General features: G+C 39.0%; 1 protein-coding gene across 3 annotated transcripts; it reads left to right on the top strand.

Moving 5' to 3' along the window:
- Nucleotides 1–1,594: 1,594 nt before the first annotated feature.
- On the top strand, nt 1,595–21,090 carry rasal3 (RAS protein activator like 3). 3 transcript variants are annotated; one of them, XM_024289537.2, is made up of 19 exons: nt 1,595–2,493; nt 6,827–6,972; nt 7,045–7,123; nt 11,052–11,119; nt 11,200–11,279; nt 11,613–11,739; nt 12,773–12,871; nt 12,955–13,629; nt 13,699–13,843; nt 13,914–14,058; nt 14,132–14,368; nt 14,796–14,997; nt 15,129–15,220; nt 15,291–15,404; nt 16,668–16,857; nt 17,809–17,919; nt 17,999–18,189; nt 19,766–19,850; nt 20,164–21,090. In XM_024289537.2, exons 1-19 carry the CDS (start codon nt 1,881–1,883, stop codon nt 20,272–20,274), a joined length of 3,510 nt encoding a protein of 1,169 aa, XP_024145305.1. In that variant the 5' UTR covers nt 1,595–1,880; the 3' UTR covers nt 20,275–21,090. The 3 variants fall into 3 exon arrangements, with proteins under 3 accessions (XP_024145305.1, XP_024145306.1, XP_024145308.1); XM_024289538.2 differs by having other exon boundaries at nt 1,596–2,493; nt 6,830–6,972; nt 20,164–21,087; XM_024289540.2 differs by lacking the exons at nt 1,595–2,493; nt 6,827–6,972; nt 7,045–7,123 and adding an exon at nt 7,178–7,512 and having other exon boundaries at nt 20,164–21,070.
- Nucleotides 21,091–21,316: the final 226 nt, after the last annotated feature.

Below are 21,316 nucleotides of genomic sequence, written 5' to 3'. Positions count from 1 at the left end.
AAATGATTAAGACTATTAACCTATAATTAATATTATATTAATTTTTGGTATCTGGAAAATGTATTTTTCTCTATTTTGTTTTATTATGTTTTTATTTTTATTTTTTATTTTACTGGTTTTGCTTTGAGAAGCCTAATGGAACGATGTATGGAAAATCATGACTTTATGATGATGTTTTGGTACATTGATGCCTTTTGTTTTATTTATCTAATTATTTTGTGTTTATGGGAATCAACAACATTTTTCTTCTTTCTTCCTTTTTCTCCTTTATTGATCACTTCATCAGTTTCTGTTTAGCATATTTATTTAATTATTCAATTTTGTGCTTGAAAAGAAAGAAATGATTAAATCAAACTCAACATTTTTTTTATTCAAATAGTTTTAAAAATCCTGGCTTTCTGAAATTTTTTGTTTTAATTTCCCATCTTATTTACATGATTTTCACCTGAAAATTTTAAAATTTCTGTGCAAAATTAACCAACGACGGAACTGAAGTGGGAATAAATGACGATATAAATGTATAAATCCAGAAATTTCAGTAAAGACCCACTTAAAAAATGTGTTTTGGTGTTTTTTTTAATATATTCTTGTGGCAATTTTCCTATAATTGATGATATGTATGAAGAAAATTAAGATTAAAATTCTGTTCTGTTTGCAAATTAAGGTGAATCAGGAGCAGAAATAAAAAGAAAAACATTCTGTTTGTGATTTATAAAATAAAGCTTTCTTCTCCGGTCCTTTCTGGTGCATCTGCTTGTAGACAAATAGATCCATGAACGTCTTTGTTTTCTTCATCTGAGCTGGAATCTGGATCTACGCTTTACGGATGAATGGCTCCAATTTTGCTCGCCATTTTTGTTGCTCTAATGTTAGGTTGTGTGTGTAAGCTAGCAGGAGAGCATTTAAACAAAGGGATGATGGGAAATGAGGGCAGGCTGACTCCTCGTCCTCAACTCAAGAGCAAATTTCTAGTGAATTCCTGGCGCTCTGCAGAAACTATGTCCTAGAAAATCACATTTTTTGTTTAATTTTGGCTAAAAACCGTACAATCATAATGAAAAGACCACTGGGAACGCTTTGAAAACAGATCAAAAGATGATCGGAGTGGGACTTTAAAAGTGGCAACATCTGTAGAACAAAGGAAAGCAGATGGCACAGAAACAAGTGTCCAACCACAGCCGCACGGCGTTCTGTGTTGCCCTCAGGAAACGATTCACCCCACGGAAGCAGAAACTCGCTGCAGGTGTGTTCGAACCGAGAGCAGGAAGTGGTTTTCAGCCTCTGACGAGCCGATGTGAGCAGGAAGTTCAGACTTACTGACTGGAAAAAGTTCTGAGCAGCTAAAAGAGCAAACATGCTCTCAGCAGACAACTTTTTAAAACAGAAAGTGAGTTTTGTAAACGTAAACACCTATTTTTCTTCATTGCTTTTTAAGTGCAAAAAAACTGGCGAGAGCTGGAACCTCATTTACATCTCTGGTTTCAGTTTCCTGCCTTTACATAAAGATGCTTTGACCTAAAAGCAGAACATGATGAGAGCAAGGAAGGGAAGTATTCAATGAAATCTCACAGAAACATGCAGATTTCTGCAAAAAAGATTAACTTTATTAACTTGATATTGATGCTTAGAGAGGAAGTTCACACTGTGAGCGATTGCTGTTGACTACATGCAACCACAGACAGAGCAGCTACTAGCATGTTGTTGCCGGATAACGTTTTTTGCAAGACAGGAAATGAGCGAAGCAGAGAGATAGAACCAGAGAGGACTTCTCTGCCTGCACTGGCACAAACAACGCTCTCCATAGGAGCCTGTGAATCAGACCAAACAGGAGTTAATGGAACCTTGAACTGAGAAGGATTCCAGCGAGCTTCACATCTGCAATGGGGACCACCGAGGAGAAAGGTTCAGAGCCTGCAGCTTTGCCACAATCAAAGGATCAAGGGTTGATAGAGAAGGAGCCTGCAGTTGAGACGCCGCAGACATCTGAAACCTCTGACCCCCTCAACACGTACAAGTGGCACACCAAGGGGGCAGGGAGCGACCTCAAAGAAGAAGGAGATGGAGACGCCGCTTCCTCCACACCTGCAACGGAGAAATACCAGAAGGCCACCAGCAACAAATGGGCCAAGATGCAAAACTGGCGCAAAGCCCTGAGCGAGGACACGGCTGCGGACAAAAGCTCCTCCGGGGGCAAAAGTGCAGATGGAGCCAAGCCGGAGAAAGGGGCAGCAAGGAAGAACCCCTTCAGACGAGCCGTGTCTGAGCCTGCGGGGTCACTTTTCGCAGCTCTGAGCAGCTCAACTCAGGCAGCTTCCTCCTCATCATCATCTTCTTCTGCTGCTGCAGCTGCAGCTTCCTCTGAGGCCTCATGCGCTGACCCCTCGCAGAAAGGAAGCGGAGGGGCGCTCTTCAAGAAGTACCTGTGGAACGTAACCCAGAAGCTGAAGAGGCCCAAGCTGCAGACTCGCAGCAGCACGCCGACATTACTACCAGGTAACAGCTTCAACCTGCTGCTGAGAGCTGGCTTCACCGGTCAACTTAGGGTTTTCACAATAAATCTACATGAAACTGTTCAGTTTCTGAGGTTAAACTGTCATTTCCTATTCTCACAAGTCAGGATGTTCAATCGCATATGGTGTAGAGCAGGGGTGTCAGACTCAATCGCACCAAAATCCAAAACCTAGGTCGCAAACAGGATAAACATTTATTAAACACTTTAAAACTGTAACTTTTAAACATAATTATGAACTAGATATATAGCATTACCAGCGATAATGCTAGTGTGAATACTGTAAGCTGAATTTGGCTGCTAAAGATGCTGAAATTGATAGCTAAAAAAAACTGAAGCTGAAAACTGAATACACTGAAGCTGATACCCAGCTAAAATATTAGCTAAATGCCAAATTAGCCTTAAAAAAAAGACAAAAAAAACTTCGGTGAGCCAAAACAGCTAGCATGTAGCTGAAAAAAATAGCTAAACTTCGAAATATCCTAAAAAAATGAAAAAAAGCCTAAATTAGCCAAAACAGCTAGCATGTAAATATTAGCCTAACTCCAAAACAACCTAAAAAAACTTTAGAAGTATAGCCTAAATTAGCCAAATGAGCTAGAATGTAGCTGAAATATTAGCTATCTAAAAAAAAAAACAAAAAAAACTTAAAAAGAAAAGCATAAATTAGCCAAAACAGCTAGTAAATATTAGCTAATCTTCAAAATAAACAACATTTTTTTAGTAAATGCCAAAATAGTCCAAAAAGCTAGCAAAGTGCCAATTTTTAAAACTTTAAAACCATAACTATTTAACATAATTATGAAATATAAAAAGGCTGGAATATTATTCCAGAATAAATCAATTTAAACCTTAAATAACTTGACTTTGACACATGTGGTGTGGAGGTGTTTGTGAGATTTTGCTCACCAAAATCATGCAGTGAACAAACCTGCAATCAGGAGGCAAAACAGTAAAAAGTTCCAGCTCAGTAAAAAGCAATAAAGGTCACAAAGCCTCCATTTCTGCACCAAAACGTGGGCTAGTTAACCCTTTAACACCTGAGGCGTCGCTGGTGACGCTTAAACACAAAATCTTTATCCGGCCCTCTTGATCATTTTATTCTATTGTTATTAATGTCCCAATGCTATTTTGTTTAATTTTGACAAAAGGAACTTTTATGGAGAGTAAAACATTGAAAGTTATTTGATTTATTCTGGAATATTCCTGCCTGTTTTTATTCATAGTTAAGTTAAAAAGTTACATTTTCAACATTTTAATGATGTAGTTTTGGTGTGTTTAATAAATGTTTTTTTTTTTGTTTGGCCCACGAGCTAAGATATTTTTTGGATTTTGTCCCCCTCTGCGATTGAGTTTGATACCCCAACTGTATTCTATCTGGGCTGAGACCCAAACTTAGGCCCCCTTGTGGCTGCTTAGTCAGGCATTAGCGCCTTGGCTCAGGACAGATCAGTGGTCTGCAACCTGAGGCTCCAGAGCCACATGCAGCTCTTTTATCCTCCACATTGGCTCTCTAGCTAAAGAAAAATAAAATAAAATTAATTTTTAAAAGTAAGCGTTGATAACTTTTGTGTATTCTAAATATACTTTCTCTACTGGATCATTAAACAATCATGTTTCATGTTTATGCTCCAGTTAACAGAAGTAGTGAGTAGAAAAGAGGATGACGGCTCACCAAAGTAAACCTAAAGTAAACAAGAGAAAATGTATTTTTTGTCTCGTATTGTTTACAAATACATTTGCTTCACTTAAATGATCCTGTTTGGGACAGGAAGTCTTTTATTTTGAAATAAATACATATGAGCTTCTGGAAAAGTATAAAAATGACTTAACACTTTGAGGAAATTCCCATTTATCTTAATATTTATGTATTTGTTTATTACCAAAAATAAATATAATTCAAATTTAATATAAAAAAACAACAATGCAAATTATAAAATTTTCCTAAAAGGGTAAAAAAAAAAAAAGGCTTTGCGGCTCCTATTAGGATTTGATCAGTACCAAACAGGCCCAAATGTCTCTTTTACTGGCAAAAGTTGCAGACCCCTGAACCAGACCCTTCATCCACGCTGGTTGAAGCTCATTGAGCACAGTGGAAATCAAACTGGCATTTCCCGCGTGTCAGTCCTACGCTTAACCAACCGGGCCATGCATCTGCAGTGAAAGAGAAGAACCAACAAAAACTGCAAACAAAAGATCATTAACATAAGATCTAATGTTTCAAAAGCAGAAGTAGCCTAATTGTCAATGTTTTGGTGAATTCACTAAAAAGAAATAAAACTGTAATTAAAGACTCAAAAATATTAACATTGCAAATAATTGTTTAATTTTTCGCCATTTTGGGACTAGATGATTGGTACGAAAATCAAATAAATGTTTGAGGCCTGCGGGCATTGCTTATTGAGGCATCTGATTGGCCAGTTTATAACTTGAATTGGAATGGGAGGGGCAGTCCAGTTTTCTCCATACACTGTATAGATAGAAGAGAGAGCAATGAGGAGGGTAAAACGAGACGTAGCTGCTTATGAACTCCAGCCACTCTGCAGAAACTATGTCCTAGAAAATGACTCAGTTTTTTTTTTTTTATTTTGGCTGAAAACATCATAATTATAATTAAAAGTCTACTAGTAGCGCTTTGAAAATAGATCAAAAGATGATCATGGTGGGTCTTGGGGGATAGGCTGACTTTTCCTCCTCCCTCATCTGAAAACTGCTAAACTTCAGCTCTTTGGACAAATAAATCCAGAAATAAAGAATGATGATAGTGCACACCATCCTATCAAATGATAGATAAAGGAAGCTGTTATGTACAGGATGTGGTGAGGGCCTGTAGTGGAAGTCTGTAACTGCAAACGCTCGACGTGAAAAAGCGTGACTCAATTCTCTTTCAGTCCTCCTATTTCAGTTAGATTCTCCTGATGTGCACGTGAGCAGCTTCTCAGTCTAGAGGACTTTGTTCCGCTCCTCTTCACGGTTTGACTTTAGGTTGATAATTGTATCTAACAAACTCTCAAACCCCAGAAGCGAAAATAGTTAACATTTTAGATTCAGTTGGCAGCGAGTGAGGAATTATGGGTAGTTTCAGATAAACTGCAGGAAACTCAACTCAGCGTGTCAAAACAGATAAGATCGGTAAATGGGAGTGACCAAATGCGGTGTGAGATAAGTGTCTTCATGCCGTAATTACAATAAATGAAACATAAACCAGCATGCGCCCGCAGTTATGGGTTGATTCGAAACAACAAAATCACAACTTGAGTCTGAAACATGTTTTATAGTAATTTATCTTTTACTATTCAGCTCATTATACCACCACTTCCCTTTTCCTGTTCATTCTGTCAGGTGTTAAAGTCAAGGCCCAGGGGCCGAATCTGGCCCTCCAGATCATTTTATTTTATTGTTTTAATGGCCCAATGTTATCTTGCACTGGTTTCTAACTTGTATAATTTTGACTAAATATATTTTTAAGGAGAGTAAAATATTGAACATTAATTAAAGTTTAAGTTGATTTATTCTGGAATAATATTTATGCCTTTTTATTATTCATAATTATGTTAAAAGCTATGGTTTTAAAGTTTTTAAAATTGTCATTCAAATAGGTTTTTGGACTATTTTGGAATCTAGCCAATATTTCAGCTACTTGCTAGCTGTTTTGGCTAATTTAGGCTTTTTTACAGTTTTTTAGGCTACTTTGAAGTTTGCTATTCTTTCAGCTACATGCTAGCTGTTTTGGCTAACCTAAGTTTTTTAGTTTTTTTTTTTGTTCTGTTTTTTAGGCTGTTTTGGAGTTCAACTATTATTTCAGCTACATGCTAGCTGTTTTAGCTATTTTAGGCTTTTTAAAAGGTTTTTCAGGCTATTTTGGAATTAGGCTAATATTTACACGCTAGTTGTTTAGGCTAATTTAGGCTTTTTCAGCTTTTTAGACTATTTTAAAGTTTAGCTATTTTTCAGCTACATGCTAGCTGTTTTGGCTAACCTTAGTTTTTTTTGTTTGTTTGTTTTTTTTTGTTTTGTTTTTTAGGCTAATTTGACATTTAGCTAATATTTTCCTTGGCTATCAGCTTAGGCGATGGCAGCTATCAATTTCAGCATTTGTAGCTATCAGCTTCAGCGTTTTTAGCTATCAATTTCAGGATTTTTTAGCAGCCAAATTCACTCTAGTTCATAGTTATATTAAAAAGTTACAGTTTTAAAGCTTTAAAAATGTATTTTTAGAGTGTTCAATAATAAATGTTTATCCTGTTCTGCCCGCGACCTAAAGTGTGTTTTGGATTTTGGCCCCTTGTGTGATTGAGTTTGACACCCCTGCCTTAGCAGATCTGCAGGAGGTTGACCCAACATCAGAGGCCTCCACTGAACTTCCCAGGCAACAATGGGCGCCCCCCCAGGAGGTCCCCCTGTGGGACATCTGCAACTGCATCCTGGAGGATGGACAGATTCTCATCTCTCAAGAGGACGAGGTACCAGCGCTCAGCCCCCTTTGACTTCAATGTTTGAACCGACTTGCTCTTGAGTCTCTGTGTCCCTCCTAGCCGACGACATGGATCCGGAACCGAGTCAGCAGCTGCTTGTCCAACCCCAGCATGCAGAACCTGGTGGACATCGACTCAGGTTCAGTTCATTTCTTCAGACTGCTGTGATGCAAAGCGAGAGCGTCATCAGAGCTTGCTTCAAGCCTATCAAAGAGGAAATAGCTGAATGTTTGTTTGTGAGCGTGACTGTCAAATTACTTCCTCTGCGTGTTTTCTGGAGAAGATAGCATCGTGGTGGGGTGTCTTAGTAGAGAGGCAGAATCACAGGGTGGGTAGGTCACATCATGATTCGCATTCAGTTTGCCTGGATGCTAAAAGGCTGCTCTGCCAAAACCACGATCCAGCAGTGACTCCACTGTCTGGTCTGTCAACCAAAAATATCAGAGAAGCTGAAATAACTGGAGTATTGGACGCTTCTGCACCAAAGGATGGGGTTCAGGCGCTGGATCGTGTGTGGTGGGTCTTTGGGTAAGCATGGAGGAGCACTTCCCGACTTTAACTTCTAAACTTCCAACAAGAAGCTTTCCTGCTACCGGTAAATAAAGGACACTTACATTTCATTTCGTCCTCCAATCTTTGAGTAAACTTACTAAAGAAGGAAATTATTTCTAAAGTTTAAACTAATGTATTGCAGAAGCTTCCTCACTTTAGCAGAAAAAAAACCCACATCCTGTGTTGCTTAAAAAAAGCACATCTACCAATAGAAACACTTTGTGAAATCTCTCTTTTAAAGGTAAAAATATAAGTTTAGAAAATGAATGTATTATTTTTTTATTTTAAGTTAAAATGTTAACTGTTTTACAGTGTTGACGAAAGGGACAGAATGTGACATTACATCCGTAATTTTCAATACAGAACTGCACTCTTTTCTCTTCCAAAAACAAACCAGAAGGTTGCAACTTATTCTGCTGTTATTATGATTTTTTTAACCAGAACTGCTCCAAAGTCTTAATACAGTGGATTTCAAGTGACGACTGATAGCTTAAAGGCCTATATCAAGCTTTTCTGAGTAAACTACATCCATATACATGATCATGTATTACCTTTGGAACACTAAAGAACAAATAATTTATGAAATATGAGTAATTTTTGTGAACTATTTTCCTATCCAGAAGTAAGACAACTCGATCTCTGAGGCTCCGCATTTTACTCTTTGTGGGTGTCCTCCTTTTCACGACATCATCCTAGATCGGGACTCGGCAGCGTGTCTGTCGCAAATGAGCAGACAGCTGGTTACACATGCAGCAGGTTTATTAGTTCAGACAGGAATGAAGCACAACTATATGTCCACAAAGCTAAATCAGAGTCAGACAGGCAGATTAGTCATGGGAGCATCCATAAAGAGACCATAGATATGTCAGAGTCCAGGTGAGGGTCAGGGCAGGCGGCAGGAAATTAGAGAAGAAGAATGGTCAGAAACAGAAGATCAGGTCCAGATAGAAACGCTTGGTAATGCAGGCAGGGTGGCACAAACAATACTTTGCACAGAGTGAGGTTCTGTGCAGTGCTTAAGTGTCCTGTGGGTGATTGGCAATTGAGAGACAGCTGAGCGGCATCCAGTGACTGTGCGCTGGGGTTGCTGGGAGATGTAATGCAGTCAGCACTCTGGAGATGGCTCCAAATGGTGACCAGAGAAAGAGACAGAACTTTGACAACGTTTTAACAAACATCCCATTTTTTTTCAAATATGGATGATGGCTAATGGGTTCACGTTGCTGTGAAATTGGGTAACAAAATGAAGAAATTAACAACAGATGAACATTTCAGGATTTACTGAAATGATGAGAACATTGTATGATGCTCTGATTAGCACCGGCTGGGAGCGTTTCTTTTCTCTACATCAATTTCTGTATCTAAAATCCTCTTCGCTTTCATGAGGATCATTTTCATGGAGACACGCGCACCTTTCCGTCTGTTACGGCCCACATGGGCAGACCTGCGCCATTCTCAGATGCGTTCAGGATCCACCCCAAAGTGTGTTTGTGTTTGCCTGGGGTGGTGCTGGCAGTGCAGACTCCTCCTGGAAGGGGCTGTTCTCATTTTGTGATGTCAGCTCGTGAAAACCTGCTTGTTTTCGTGGGTTGGGAGGGGCTGGTGCTCAGAGCGCAGGTTTTTAGAGGAGTGCTCGGAAAATCAAAATACCACTCAAGGGTTGTTTATTGTGAGGAATGAACATTATAATAGACTTAAAAGCTCAAAACGTTTATTTTGCATGATATAGGCCCTTTAAATGTATTCATGATGTGGGAGGTAAATACTTATCAGATACTTATCGGGGCTCTCAGATCAACAGGAAGCTGCTTTTGGCTGCCTTTGATGTTCCCCATCTACATTTATCGGTAACACTTTATAAGAGCCCCTTTATTTGTGTTAGTTCATGCATAATTAAGCATGCATTAACTATTAAATAAAGTGTTAGCCACTTGTGCATTATATTATATCATTAATGTTTATTTATGCATTTATTAACATCGCAAAGAGATCCTCGTTTTAAAGCGTAACCCATCCAAACTTTGTACTTTTACTGTATTAACCTCTTAAGCCATTTTTCTGATGATTTATAGAGAAAATTAAGATCCAAATTGCTTCCCTGGATAGCGGCAATATTGCTTGCTGTTTTTGTTGCAAGCTAATGTGATTGTGTAAACAGAGAGCTTTCAGCAATGGGGGAGGAGAGGAGGGGGGGGGAGTGCTCTCCTCGTCCATAACTCTGATACATATTTCTAATGAATTACTGCCGATATGCAGAAATTATACCTTAAAAATCAACAGTTTTTTTGTTTTGCTAAAAACGCCATAATCTTAAATAAAAGACCATAAGGGACAGTTTTACATTAAATCAAACGATGATCAGAGATGGACTTAAGAATATTTCCCTTTCTCAAATCCTTTTTTTTACTTTTAACTTGATTTCAATGGATGTGTTAGTCTTTTTTTTTCTCTTGAAGAAGCTCTTTAAACAGCTTCTGGGTCATTTATATGACACCAAATGCAGCAAAAAAAAAATGTAGTCAGGCAACAACCAGACAAGCTTTCATTATTATGATTCTGAACCTTTTAGGAGCACCGCCAAAAGACATTTGACTCTGAAAGGGTTAAAGCCTAGAACAGGGGTAGGCAACTCCAGGCCTCGAGGCCCAAATTAATATAGGTTAATGTAACAGTGCATTTATCAGTGTGTTAATAACAAGGTGTAAGATAGTTTAAAAGTATTTTTAAAAAATCTATTTAGTATAAAAACCTGTCAGGAGCAAGATTAAAAAGGATAACCGGCCACCCCATCTCCTCCCCACCCCCCATAGATTTCCCACCCTGGCCTTAAAGTCTGACTTATAAATAAAAACCTGTTTTCCACAATGCAAAAAAAAGTGAACATTTATCTAGAATTTAGGAGTTTAAATTAATCCCCACCAGCAAGGCTAAGTGGGCCCCATATGGTTTAAAAGTGGGCAGAGAATATGGGGCCCAGTTGGGTTTGGTACAGTTTCCATAGTGGCCCCACCTATGTTTGCCCACATTGCCTTTAGTGGGCACTCAGTGAGATGGCTCACAATCCTAGATCGTCCGCCAGAGCAATCGAGTGCCGCGCCCAGGGGCCGGCAGAGCAGTCGAGTAGCACGCCCAGGGGCCAGCAGAGAAGTCGAGTACCCCGCCCAGGGGCCAGCAGAGAAGTCGAGTACCCCGCCCAGGGGCCAGCAGAGCAATCGAGTGCCATGCCCAGGGGCCAGCAGAGCAGTCGAGTGCCATGCCCAGGGGCCAGCAGAGCAGTCGAGTGCCATGCCCAGGGGCCAGCAGAGCAATCGAGTGCCGTGCCCAGGGATTGGCAGAGCAGTTGAGTGCCACACCTAGGGGCCGGCAAAGCTAGCAGGGTTGAATGAATGAATTAGAATACTTTGCAGGGGAACAATTACAAAAAAGTAAACCACAAAATACAGTTCCGACCAACAGAAGCGTTTTTTCTCTGCGACTATGGTTGACACAAACTCATGTTTCATTTGCCCCTTCAGAATGCAGCCCCGACCATGCGGGCCCCTCAGGCAGCAGTCGGCCAAAGAGCCAGGATGGTGGAGTGAAGGTGAGTCTGGTGCGCCCGCTGACGTCACGTTTCCTATTGACACAGCATGAGGCTGCACTCATTCTCTCTTTTTACCCCAGGGTATGATCAAACGGCGCCTGGATAAGGTCAAAAGGCACAGCACCACCCAGCTGATCCCACCAGGACTCAAAGGAAGCCGGTAAAGCTCAGGGTGTTGTTTTTGAGGAAGAAGAATCATGGGACAGATTTTTAGATGATCCGGTTAACATGCTTACCATGTTTCACATGTTTAGGACCAGGTCTGACAATCAAAAAAAAGATGAAGTCTGTTGCAACCTTAGATTATTTTTTTTTATTTTTCTCTTGTAATATAATCTATAATCTTTGATATTACATCTTCTTTTAAGAACTTTCACAATTTGAATGAATAGTCCAGAAAATACTGTCACTATTTAATAAATTATAGTTATTGAAACTAAAATCATTGTCTAATTATTTTTCTTTTTGATTTTTTCTTCTAATTCCTTCACAGATATGGTTCTCGGGAGTCTGTTTCTATCCCTGTGGGCGCAATGGGAAGTTTGGATCTGAGCTCCGACACCAGCATGGTCATCAGGCCCGTCCATGGTTCCATTTTAGGGGAGAAGTACTGCTTTGAGGTAATCTTTAGGAACATTTTAACCCAGACTCCAAAGTGTCTTCAAATCCAGGACTTTGCATATAAACATTGATATAATATTTCATATGTGCATTTCTGACATCTAAATTTTCCTTAAAAACTCATTGTATGGAACTTGGTCCATTTGTTCTGCCTTGTAGTTCATTATCCTTCCACTAGGGGCAATAGAAGGGCTTTTCCTGCTGCTTCCTGAAATCTCAAAAACATTTCTGGCTGGAAACATTTTACAAATTTTCAAAGCTTTATGGTTAGAATGACTCTTCCTTCTTTTTAGTGACTACTTGTCTTAAACGGTTTTTGATAAGCAATTCTTTTAAGTGCAGTTAGACAATGTTAAAAAAATGTGTATCAAATTTGAGACAGTGGGTAAAAAAGGTTTTTTTTCTGAACACTCAACATTTCTATATCTTAAACTGACATTGTTGAGAACAAAAACTTAACAAATCATCCAACATCATAATTGATCATATCATTCATAATTCATTTTTATTAATTCTAACAAAAATTGAATTGTCTTGAATTCTTTGATATAGTATTTTTAGTGTAATATTTTGGGACAGGTCATTAAAGACCCACTCCAAGGAAAGTTGTGTTTTTGGTGTTTTTAGAGATGTTTTTTTCTACCTTTCTCTGATGATGAAGAGCATTTGCATAGAAAATTAATTTTAACATTGCATTTCTGAGTTTTTCTGTACTCATTGTGAATTGAGCGGACAAAAAAATGGGTTTTTAAAAGGAGCTGAAGCCACAATCTCCTTATTTCAGCTCTCACCAACTGGGAGGGGAATGGGGGTGTGGTCTGTTCCAAAGGTCCCACCTTCAACTCTTAATGAAATACTGTCGCTCTGCAGAAATTATGTCCTAGAATTTTTTTTTTTTTTTGGCACCACCGGGAACACTTTTAGAATAGTTCAAAAGACAATCAGAGTGAAACTTCAACTATGAAAAAGCAGTTATACTAGTTTATATCCTATGTATTTTGACAATCATGCAGGGATTTTTTTGTGGTAAAGGTGATCAGTTCAGAGAACACCCACTGCTTTGGCTGCTCCTCGGCGGCTGAGCGTGACCGCTGGATTGAGGACCTAAGAAGGGCGGCTCAGCCCAACAAGGTAATCCTCAGCCCCTTTTCTTTTCTGAAGCTTTTCACAGTTTCCAAAAGCCAATTAAAGTATGGACTTTTTTCCTATAACAGGATAACATTGAGCGCACTGAGAACTCCCTGAGTTTGTGGGTAAACGAAGCCAAGGATCTGCCCCCAAAGCAGCGTTACTACTGCGAGGTACACCTGGACGGGACCCTGTTCGCTCGCACCAGCAGTCGCACTGTCGGCAAGGCAGCTAATCGATCCAGCATGCCGGGGGACGCCTCTGCCAAGTCCTCAGCAGGGCCAGGGGCTAGCGGAAGTGGGGCTGGAGGGTGTCAACTCTTCTGGGGGGAACTCTTCGAGCTTGACAACCTGCCCTCCATCTCCCAAATCAGCCTTCACCTTTTCCGAGAGGACGACCCAAAGAAAAAGCGACATTCCAAGGATGAGTCAAACCTGCACCCACTGGGTAGTGTGGCGATATCTATTGCTGATGTTCAGGGGAGGACCTACCAGGAGAAATGGCACCCCATTGTTCCATACAAAGCTTCAGGTACAGCAACGACCAAAGAGCTGCTGGGGCCACAGGCCTCTCTGCGCATCAAGGCCCGCTTCCAGAATTTGAAAGTGCTGCCAATGGAAAAGTACAAAGAGTTTGCAGAGTATGTGACGGTGGATTATGTCGAAATGTGCAAAAACTTGGAGCCACTTCTGAATGTAAAGGAGAAGGAAGAGCTGGCAGGAGCTCTGGTTCATGTACTCCAAAGTATTGGCAAGGCCAAGGTAGGGAATGAACAGAACATGTGAGAAAATCCTGTTTTAAGATTTATCATGAACATCTCCATTCTTCAGGAATTCCTTATTGACCTGGGCAGCGCAGAGGTGGAACGACTTGGAGAGAAGGAAGCACTGATCTTCAGAGAGAACACACTAGCAACTAAAGCCATAGATGAATACATGAAGCTGGTTGGCCAGAAGTACCTTATAGACACACTAGGTAGGCTAATAAAATGATAACGTCAATTTTTGTTTTTTTGTTTTTTACTAAATATCTCTTGTTGCTGTAGGAGACTTCATCACTCGACTTTACACCTCGGTGGAGAACTGTGAAGTCGACCCACGTAAATGCCCTGCAGCCGACCTGTCAAACAACCAGAGACACCTGAGATCAGCCTGTGAGGAGGTGATGAAGAAGATCATTGAGATCCACGGGTGAGAAAAGACAACTCTTTGCAGAGACTGAAGGTTTTGCAACGCCAACAACTGACACCAGTTTTGTGCACAGACCTTTTCCGGAAGAGTTAAACAGGATCTTCTCCAGTTGGATGGAGCTTTGTGAGGACAAGGGCAGGGGAGAGATTGGCCAGCGCCTCATCTCTGCTTCGCTCTTCCTTCGCTTCCTGTGTCCTGCGGTTCTGAGTCCTTCCCTTTTTGGTCTGATACAACCCTATCCAGAGCCACACACTCTACGCACCCTGACATTAACTGCCAAAGTCATCCAGAACCTGGCCAACTTCACATTGTGAGTAGCTTCTTATTTTTGCGGGGCAGTCGTGGGGCAGAAGTACAGGGGTCAAGATTGCAGGTTCGGTTCTTGCCCTGCCTGCCTATGTGTCTGTGGTGGTTATAGGTTGGTGCCAGTGTAAGGGAGTGGAACTGCCATCAATGTTTGAATGTGTGTGTGTGCATGAGTCAAGGGACTGTGACTTTAAAGCTCTTGTGGCCTTTGATGGAGTGTCCAAACTGAATCTGGAAGGTCGTGGGTTCAAATCCAGGCCAAGTCATACCAAAGACTCTAAAAATGGGACCCAGTACCTCCCTGCTTGACACTCACCATTAACGGGTTGGACTGGGGGGTTAAACCACCAAATGACAAGTCTTAGTTTACTCAAATGACTTTGAGTTTACTTAAAATTCTGACATGAATGCATTATTTTCTTCTGTACTAGATTTGGAGAGAAGGAAGAGTACATGCTTTTCATGAACGAATTCTTGGAGCAGCATTGGGATGGAATGAGGGCTTTTTTGCAAACGGTGTCCAATCAAGACACAGAAATCCAGATGACATCTTTCGACGGCTATGTGGATCTGCCCTTACGTCTGGCTGTGCTCCACGGCCTCCTAGTGGACATCATCCACACAAAAGACTTGGTAAGACCAATCTAGCAATCAGTTCAAGGGGTTTCTTCAAAGGAGAATTCAGAAACTTTCCATAGTTTGTGAGCAACACTAATCACCTTGATATAAGATGGCACCTAACATGTAACCTGTTCTTTGGTTAGGAAACAATTAAAAAGCTGAATCCTCTCCCGTCAATTCTCAACCACATCACAGACTCACTTGGTCCTGAGGCGACTCGGATTGTCATCAGCAGGTATTTAGGGGCAACTTCTTGCGTCCTATCACACAATGAAAGTTGAATGATCCACTTTTGCTGTTCACAGCCATCCTGAACAGTCAAAACCAGATTATGTTCCTCCTAAAGACTTGGGCAAGTACAGCCCTCACCAGTCCTCCATACAGAAGCTGCCTCTGGATTCCGAAGGGCTTAAAGACAGGTATGATGTGCATTTTTTCAATTTATCTGGGAAGGTCCAACATGTGAGAGCTTTGCCATTTTATTTGGACTATGAGTCACTTCTGAGTGTTTTTGCATGAAGAAAAAAAAAAAAGATACAAGTCGCACTGGAGTACAAGTTGCACTTATAGGAGAAAAGAGCGATGCTTCTGAACAACTCCGCCATGCCTGCCACATATATTTAAACATTATTGATTGTCACTTTTGTTTATTAATGGCGATTTTAAACAATCAATGACAGATTTATTTAATGGTGTATTGTTACGGTCCCTATAAGCGGACAAGCCTCAGTCTAGGGGGAAGACACAAACATGGACCATAACACATGGAACTGGACAAGAAGATGAGGAACACGGTTTTATTTAAGAACTGAGTCCCGTAAAGAGAAAAAAAAAAAAAAAAAAAGGAATGATTAGTTTGCTGGTCCAAACAAAAATATCAAAACAAAGGGAAATGGAGAGTCTGAAAGGCATGGTAAATGAGAAAAGAAGTATTCCTTCCATCCATCCATATATTATGCAAGGGTTAAATATTGTTCTATACAAAACTAATAATATTATGAAAACATGATTAATTTATTGTTTTAACTGGCTTTTTAAAATCAATTTGCCCACAAAAGTTTCTCTTTTGTGAATTGCTTTAGGCTTCAATCTAAACATCTTTTGATCAATTGTAAATACGTTCCAAGTGATCTTTTACTCATGATTATGTCATTTGTTGCCCCCAAAATAAAGAATAAAAACTGTTGTTTCCTAGGACATAGTTTCTGGAGCACAGCAGTAGTTCACAAAAAATTCACCTTTGAGTTGTGGGCATGGGGCAACCCCATCCCCCGTTCCCCTCCCCTTTGCTGGGAGCTCAGAGCAGGGAGCTTGTGGCCCGCCCAGCATTTTTCTTTGCCACAAATAATCTCTTTTTCCAACTGACTTTCTTTTGTGATTCACAGCAATTTGAATAAAGAAATATCCAGAAATGCATTTTAAGTTGAATTTTGTTTATTCATGTACTTCATCATCAGAAAAATACCACGAGGAGATGTTAAAAACACACAAAAACATGATTTTCATTGGAGTGGGTCTTTAAAGAATAATTTTTTATGGGTTTTTTTTACGCTTTAAAACACTGGTTTTGTAAGACTTCATTTCATTGAAATATTTGTCAACATTTGCCAATATTCATAAAGAATTTTGCCCCTCGGAGAGTGCGTGCAGTTCTAATATTGTCCATTCCTCTGTGGTTCCAGGATGACAGCCCAACAGAGAAAACCTGTCAAGAGAACTCAGAGTGCTCCACACAGACGTCCCATGCACCAAAAACAGCCCCTGAAGAGGCAGATAAGCTCTGAAACACTGCAGTCACCCCAGCAAGAGCCACCGGCAGAGGCCGACCAACCGCAAGAGGCCAACCATCCGAGCATCTCACCACCACATCCTGTGAGGACGGATTTGAGAAAGTCTGCATGGTTTAAGACAGGGGTGTCAAACTCAATCTCACACGGGGCCAAAATCCAAAACGCACCTTAGGTCGTGGGCCGAACAGGATAAACATTTACTGAACACTCTAAAACTACATTTTTAAAACTTTTAAAATGTAGCTTTTTAACATAATTATGAACTAGATTTATAGCATTACTTGTGATAAGTGTGAATGCTGTAAGCTGAATTTGGCCGCTGAAGATGCTGAAATTGATAGCTAAAAATGCTGAAGCCAACAGCTGAAAACGCTGAAGCTGATAGCCAACTAAAATATTAGCTAGATGCGAAATTAGTCTAAAATAAAACAAAGATAAAGAAGGTTAGGTTAGCCAAAACAGCTAACATGTAGCTGAAAAAAGCTAAACTTCAAGATAGCCAAAAACAAAACAGAAAAAAGCCTAAATTAGCCAAAATAGCTAATGTGTAAATATTAGCCTAACTCCAAAACAACCTAAAAACATGTTTTAAGAGGCTTAAATTAGCCGAAACAGCTAGCATTTAGCTGAAATATTAGCTGAACTCCAAAATGGCCTAAAAAATCTTAGTATTTGCCAAAATAGTCCAAAAAATCTACCAGAATGCCAAATTTTAAAACTTTACAACTGTTACTTTTTAACATAAATAATAAAAAATCAGCAATATTATTCCAGAATAAATCAACTTAAACCTGAAATATATTTCAGTACTTTACTCTCCATAAAAATATATTTTGTAAAAATAATACAAATTAAAAATACATGCAAGTTAACATGAGGCCATTAATAACAATAAAATAAAATGATCTGGAGGGCCGAATATAATTACCTGGAGGGCCAGATCCGGCCCCCGGGCCTTGACCTTGACACACGTGCTCGAAGAGAATGACAAAGTGTTGCTTGATTGTTCTGTAAATTCTTGGCTTCTCCTCAGAGTGGAACTGTCAAGCGTCTGCCAGCACCGGTTCCCTGGATTATAGTCAATCCCAACGGGGAGTCGAGGGAGATGAAGGCAGAGAACGAGCAGTTAAATTTACTGGATAAGGTAGACCGCAGCGCCAGGCCCCAAAGTCACTGAATTCTGCCATGATCTCCTCCTGACTTGTGCCTGTAATGTAAACCAGCATGCTCAGGAGCTGTCGGAGCTGCGTCTGGGAATCGAACAGGTGACAGAGCGGGAGCTGGACATGGCGAAGCGCCTGGAGGACTTCATCATCCAGAGCCAGGACCAGACTGCAGTGTTGCAAGCTGAAGTCCAAGAGCTGAGGAACCTGCTGGCAGTAAAAGAAGAACAGCTGGCCAGCGCCACCTTCAGGTGAGCGTTCAACACTTTTATTTTTACAGATTTGCAATGAAAATGAGAACAGATTATCGTTGGTAGAAAAAAATATTTCTTCATTTCGGGATTAACCTGTTACCAAGCCTTTTGGTAATGGGTCTGTTTTGACCTCCATCTTAACCTCTTAACTACCCAAAAACAAACAAAAAAAAATAACCAAAAAAAAGGTTTTTTTTGCTGCTTGTTGCCTTAGTACGGAGCCCCTAAAGAGACAAAATGAAAAAAAGTGCCTAAAAATACATAGCAGTTGTCCAGATTTTTTTCTTTATTTTTGCTCCGTACTTTGGGGAATAATACACACAATCAATACTTTTGAATTTATGTTTTCACCATTTGGTTGAGTAGGGAGTTGAAAGGTTAAATCGGCTATAAAATAAAATCCTTTTTTTCTCATCCATTGATTGTCTTGTTATGCCTCCTTATCCATGAAACAATAACTTTAAGTATTTTTGGTTTGGGCCTTTTGGACTTTTTTGTTTTTTAACACATACATCAATTTTAATGATAAAAAGAAATGCTAAACGCTACCTAAAAAAATCACATTGATACATTAAAGATTTCTATATTACTTGTAGACAGTGGAATACATCTTTATGAATTTGTTTATTGTATTTTATGGCCGGAATCAATGAAAAAAATGTAACTACACTATAAAAAGTGAAACATTGTATCAATTAACAAATTTCTGTAATTTGTTCAATTTAAAATTATTAGTTTTCTTCAAATTAAAATTTTGAGTTGATAGTTTATTCAGCTTAAAATTTTAATTTGATAAAAACTATATTTTTAATGTAGCAAATTAAAGAACTTTTGTTTTGTTTCACTTTTTACAGTGTAATTAATCGCAAACCTGAAGAAAAAATATTTGTAATCATTATTTTATATATTTTATTTATTAGTATTTGCCAACCACTTATTATCTGTGAATCATCACAATATGAAATCACATAAAGGGTACATTTAGAAAGTTTATTTTTACTCATCAATACTATTGCCAATAGTATCATTTACAGCGTAGGTCAGTTTTAACCCATAAACAGTAGCTTTGGGAAAAGGACAAGGACTTTTTTTACAGTTACAAAACATAAATATTAATTCATAATAAAGTTACAAAAATGTAAATTTTAAATTTAAAAATGAAGTAGAGCAAAATGGCTTAGTCATTTTAAAAGGCAAAATAGGTAAATAATCATTTAAAGGGTAAAAGTTATGATTTGATAGAAAGCTGAATAAGTCAGAACAAAGATTATTTATTCAGAACGGTAAACAAACAACAACAGTTTTGTTGAGATAAAAGTGACAAATTCAAAAATCCTTGCAGAGATAGACTACTTATTGCTTTAGAATTTTTATGCTTTTAAAACAAAAAATGGGTCAGTGCCGACCCAAACACAAGACGGAGGTTAATGAGTACCATCACATATCACTGCACTCCAAACAGTCACACGTATAAAGGAAATCGTTTTGAACTTTTCATGTTGGGGAAGTATTCAGTTTTTTTTCAGGTTTTCAGAAAGTTTTTAAAACTTTTTCCTGTTCTGGTCTGTTCCAGGTTGGGGGTGATTGAGGAGGAAAGAGAAGAGGATGAGAGGAAGCTAAGTGTTGCTGTTGCAGCAGCTGAGAGAATGAATGTGCTGGTAAGAAAACAAAGAAGAGACGATTTCTGTAGCCTGTGGCTGAAAAACCTCTTTGGGACAGACAGATGGCACACACAAACTGTTGAGACTGTAGTGTCATGCACGTTTTTCTACGGGCATGCTGCACGTGACAGTTTGTAGTGAAAACCCAGCCAGTAAGGCCAATCTCAAACCAGAGATATATGACCTACAAATGGTCTGTGCAGGTTCGATTCCAACCACAACCCAATAAAACCACATTTTTACAGATTTAAACTTGTTGAGGACTTTTCTTTTAAAACACATTTTTGTGTTTTTTTTTGTTGTTGCACAGGAGGAGCAGTTTGCAGGCCTGATGATGGACCTGCAGCAGCTGACAGAGGCCTACAAAAGCGGCCAGAATAACACTCAGCCCCCAGAAAAACAACACATCAACAGCAGCTAAATCTGATCAGAGAGATGAGGCTCGTCAGCATCCACTTGTTTGATCTTTAAATGGAAAACAACAAAGAAATCCACCGAATTCTGCTTTTACTTTCTGGTATTTGTATATAAGATGCTTTTCGGAAGCACATTTACAGGCAGCTGTGACTTTCTGTTTCACGTAGGAGGAGAATATCTACTCTCCAGTTTTAGAAACCCAGTATATTTTATGTAAAAATACGTTGAGAAAAGTTCAAGCTTGTTTTTTAACTTGGTGATAAAGAAAAAAAGTCAAATAAAATACCCATTTAAGTTGAAAATAAGGCTAAAGCAGGTGAAGATAAAAATAAGATTTAGTTGTAAGCATCACAGGAGAATTATGTTTCGTGTTTTATTTTTGACCGACCAAAATTTGATTTTTTTTAAACCTGTATGTGTCATCTGTTGTCAATATTTCCCATAATGCACTTGAAACGTGCAAGGATTCAAAACTGCAGGAACGACATGCTACATGCAGGATTTGTCTCATCTGTTTTGCTTTTGTACACCAGTTTCAAATGTGGTTTACTTGGAAAACCTTTCAAAATAAAATAAATAAATAAATAAATTGTATTTTGTCGTTTGCTGTGAACAAAAGAACCGGAATGCATTTTTTTTCAGGAAATTTCAAACACACACTTCTATAAATGTGGATTTCTTTACTTTTTAACGAGTTCTTGTAGTTTCTTTCAGATGATGGAGGACATAAATAAAAGGATATCATGTTTAAATTTCATTTCTGAGTATTTAGTTATTTAAATTGATGTAAATCAGGAGCAGATGAAAACATTCTGCTTGAAAAAGAATATTTGTGACATTGAAAACAGAATTTAATGGGCTTCAAGCTCCCCCATACCAAAAAAAAAGTATATTTTAAGGAAATGTTTAAAAGTATACTTAAATATAAAGAAGTAAATACCAAGTGTATTTTAAAAAAAGTATACTAGAAGTTTAATAGCAAGTATACTTCTTGGTACTAAATTGGCCCACTTTTAATTTATGAAAAAGTAAACTTTCTGGTTTAC

This window comes from Oryzias melastigma, linkage group LG1 (assembly GCF_002922805.2).
Source record: "Oryzias melastigma strain HK-1 linkage group LG1, ASM292280v2, whole genome shotgun sequence".
Lineage (NCBI taxonomy): Eukaryota > Metazoa > Chordata > Actinopteri > Beloniformes > Adrianichthyidae > Oryzias > Oryzias melastigma.
This window is presented reverse-complemented; position numbering and strand designations above follow the sequence as displayed.

Excerpts from the sequence above, each read along its gene's own strand:
- rasal3 (XM_024289537.2), top strand. The coding sequence starts at position 1,881 with ATGGGGACCACCGAGGAGAAAGGTTCAGAGCCTGCAGCTTTGCCACAA. Across the intron at positions 2,494-6,826 it reads CACGCCGACATTACTACCAG|CAGATCTGCAGGAGGTTGAC; the intron begins GTAACAGCTTCA and ends CCCCTGCCTTAG. Across the intron at positions 14,369-14,795 it reads AACCTGGCCAACTTCACATT|ATTTGGAGAGAAGGAAGAGT; the intron begins GTGAGTAGCTTC and ends CTTCTGTACTAG.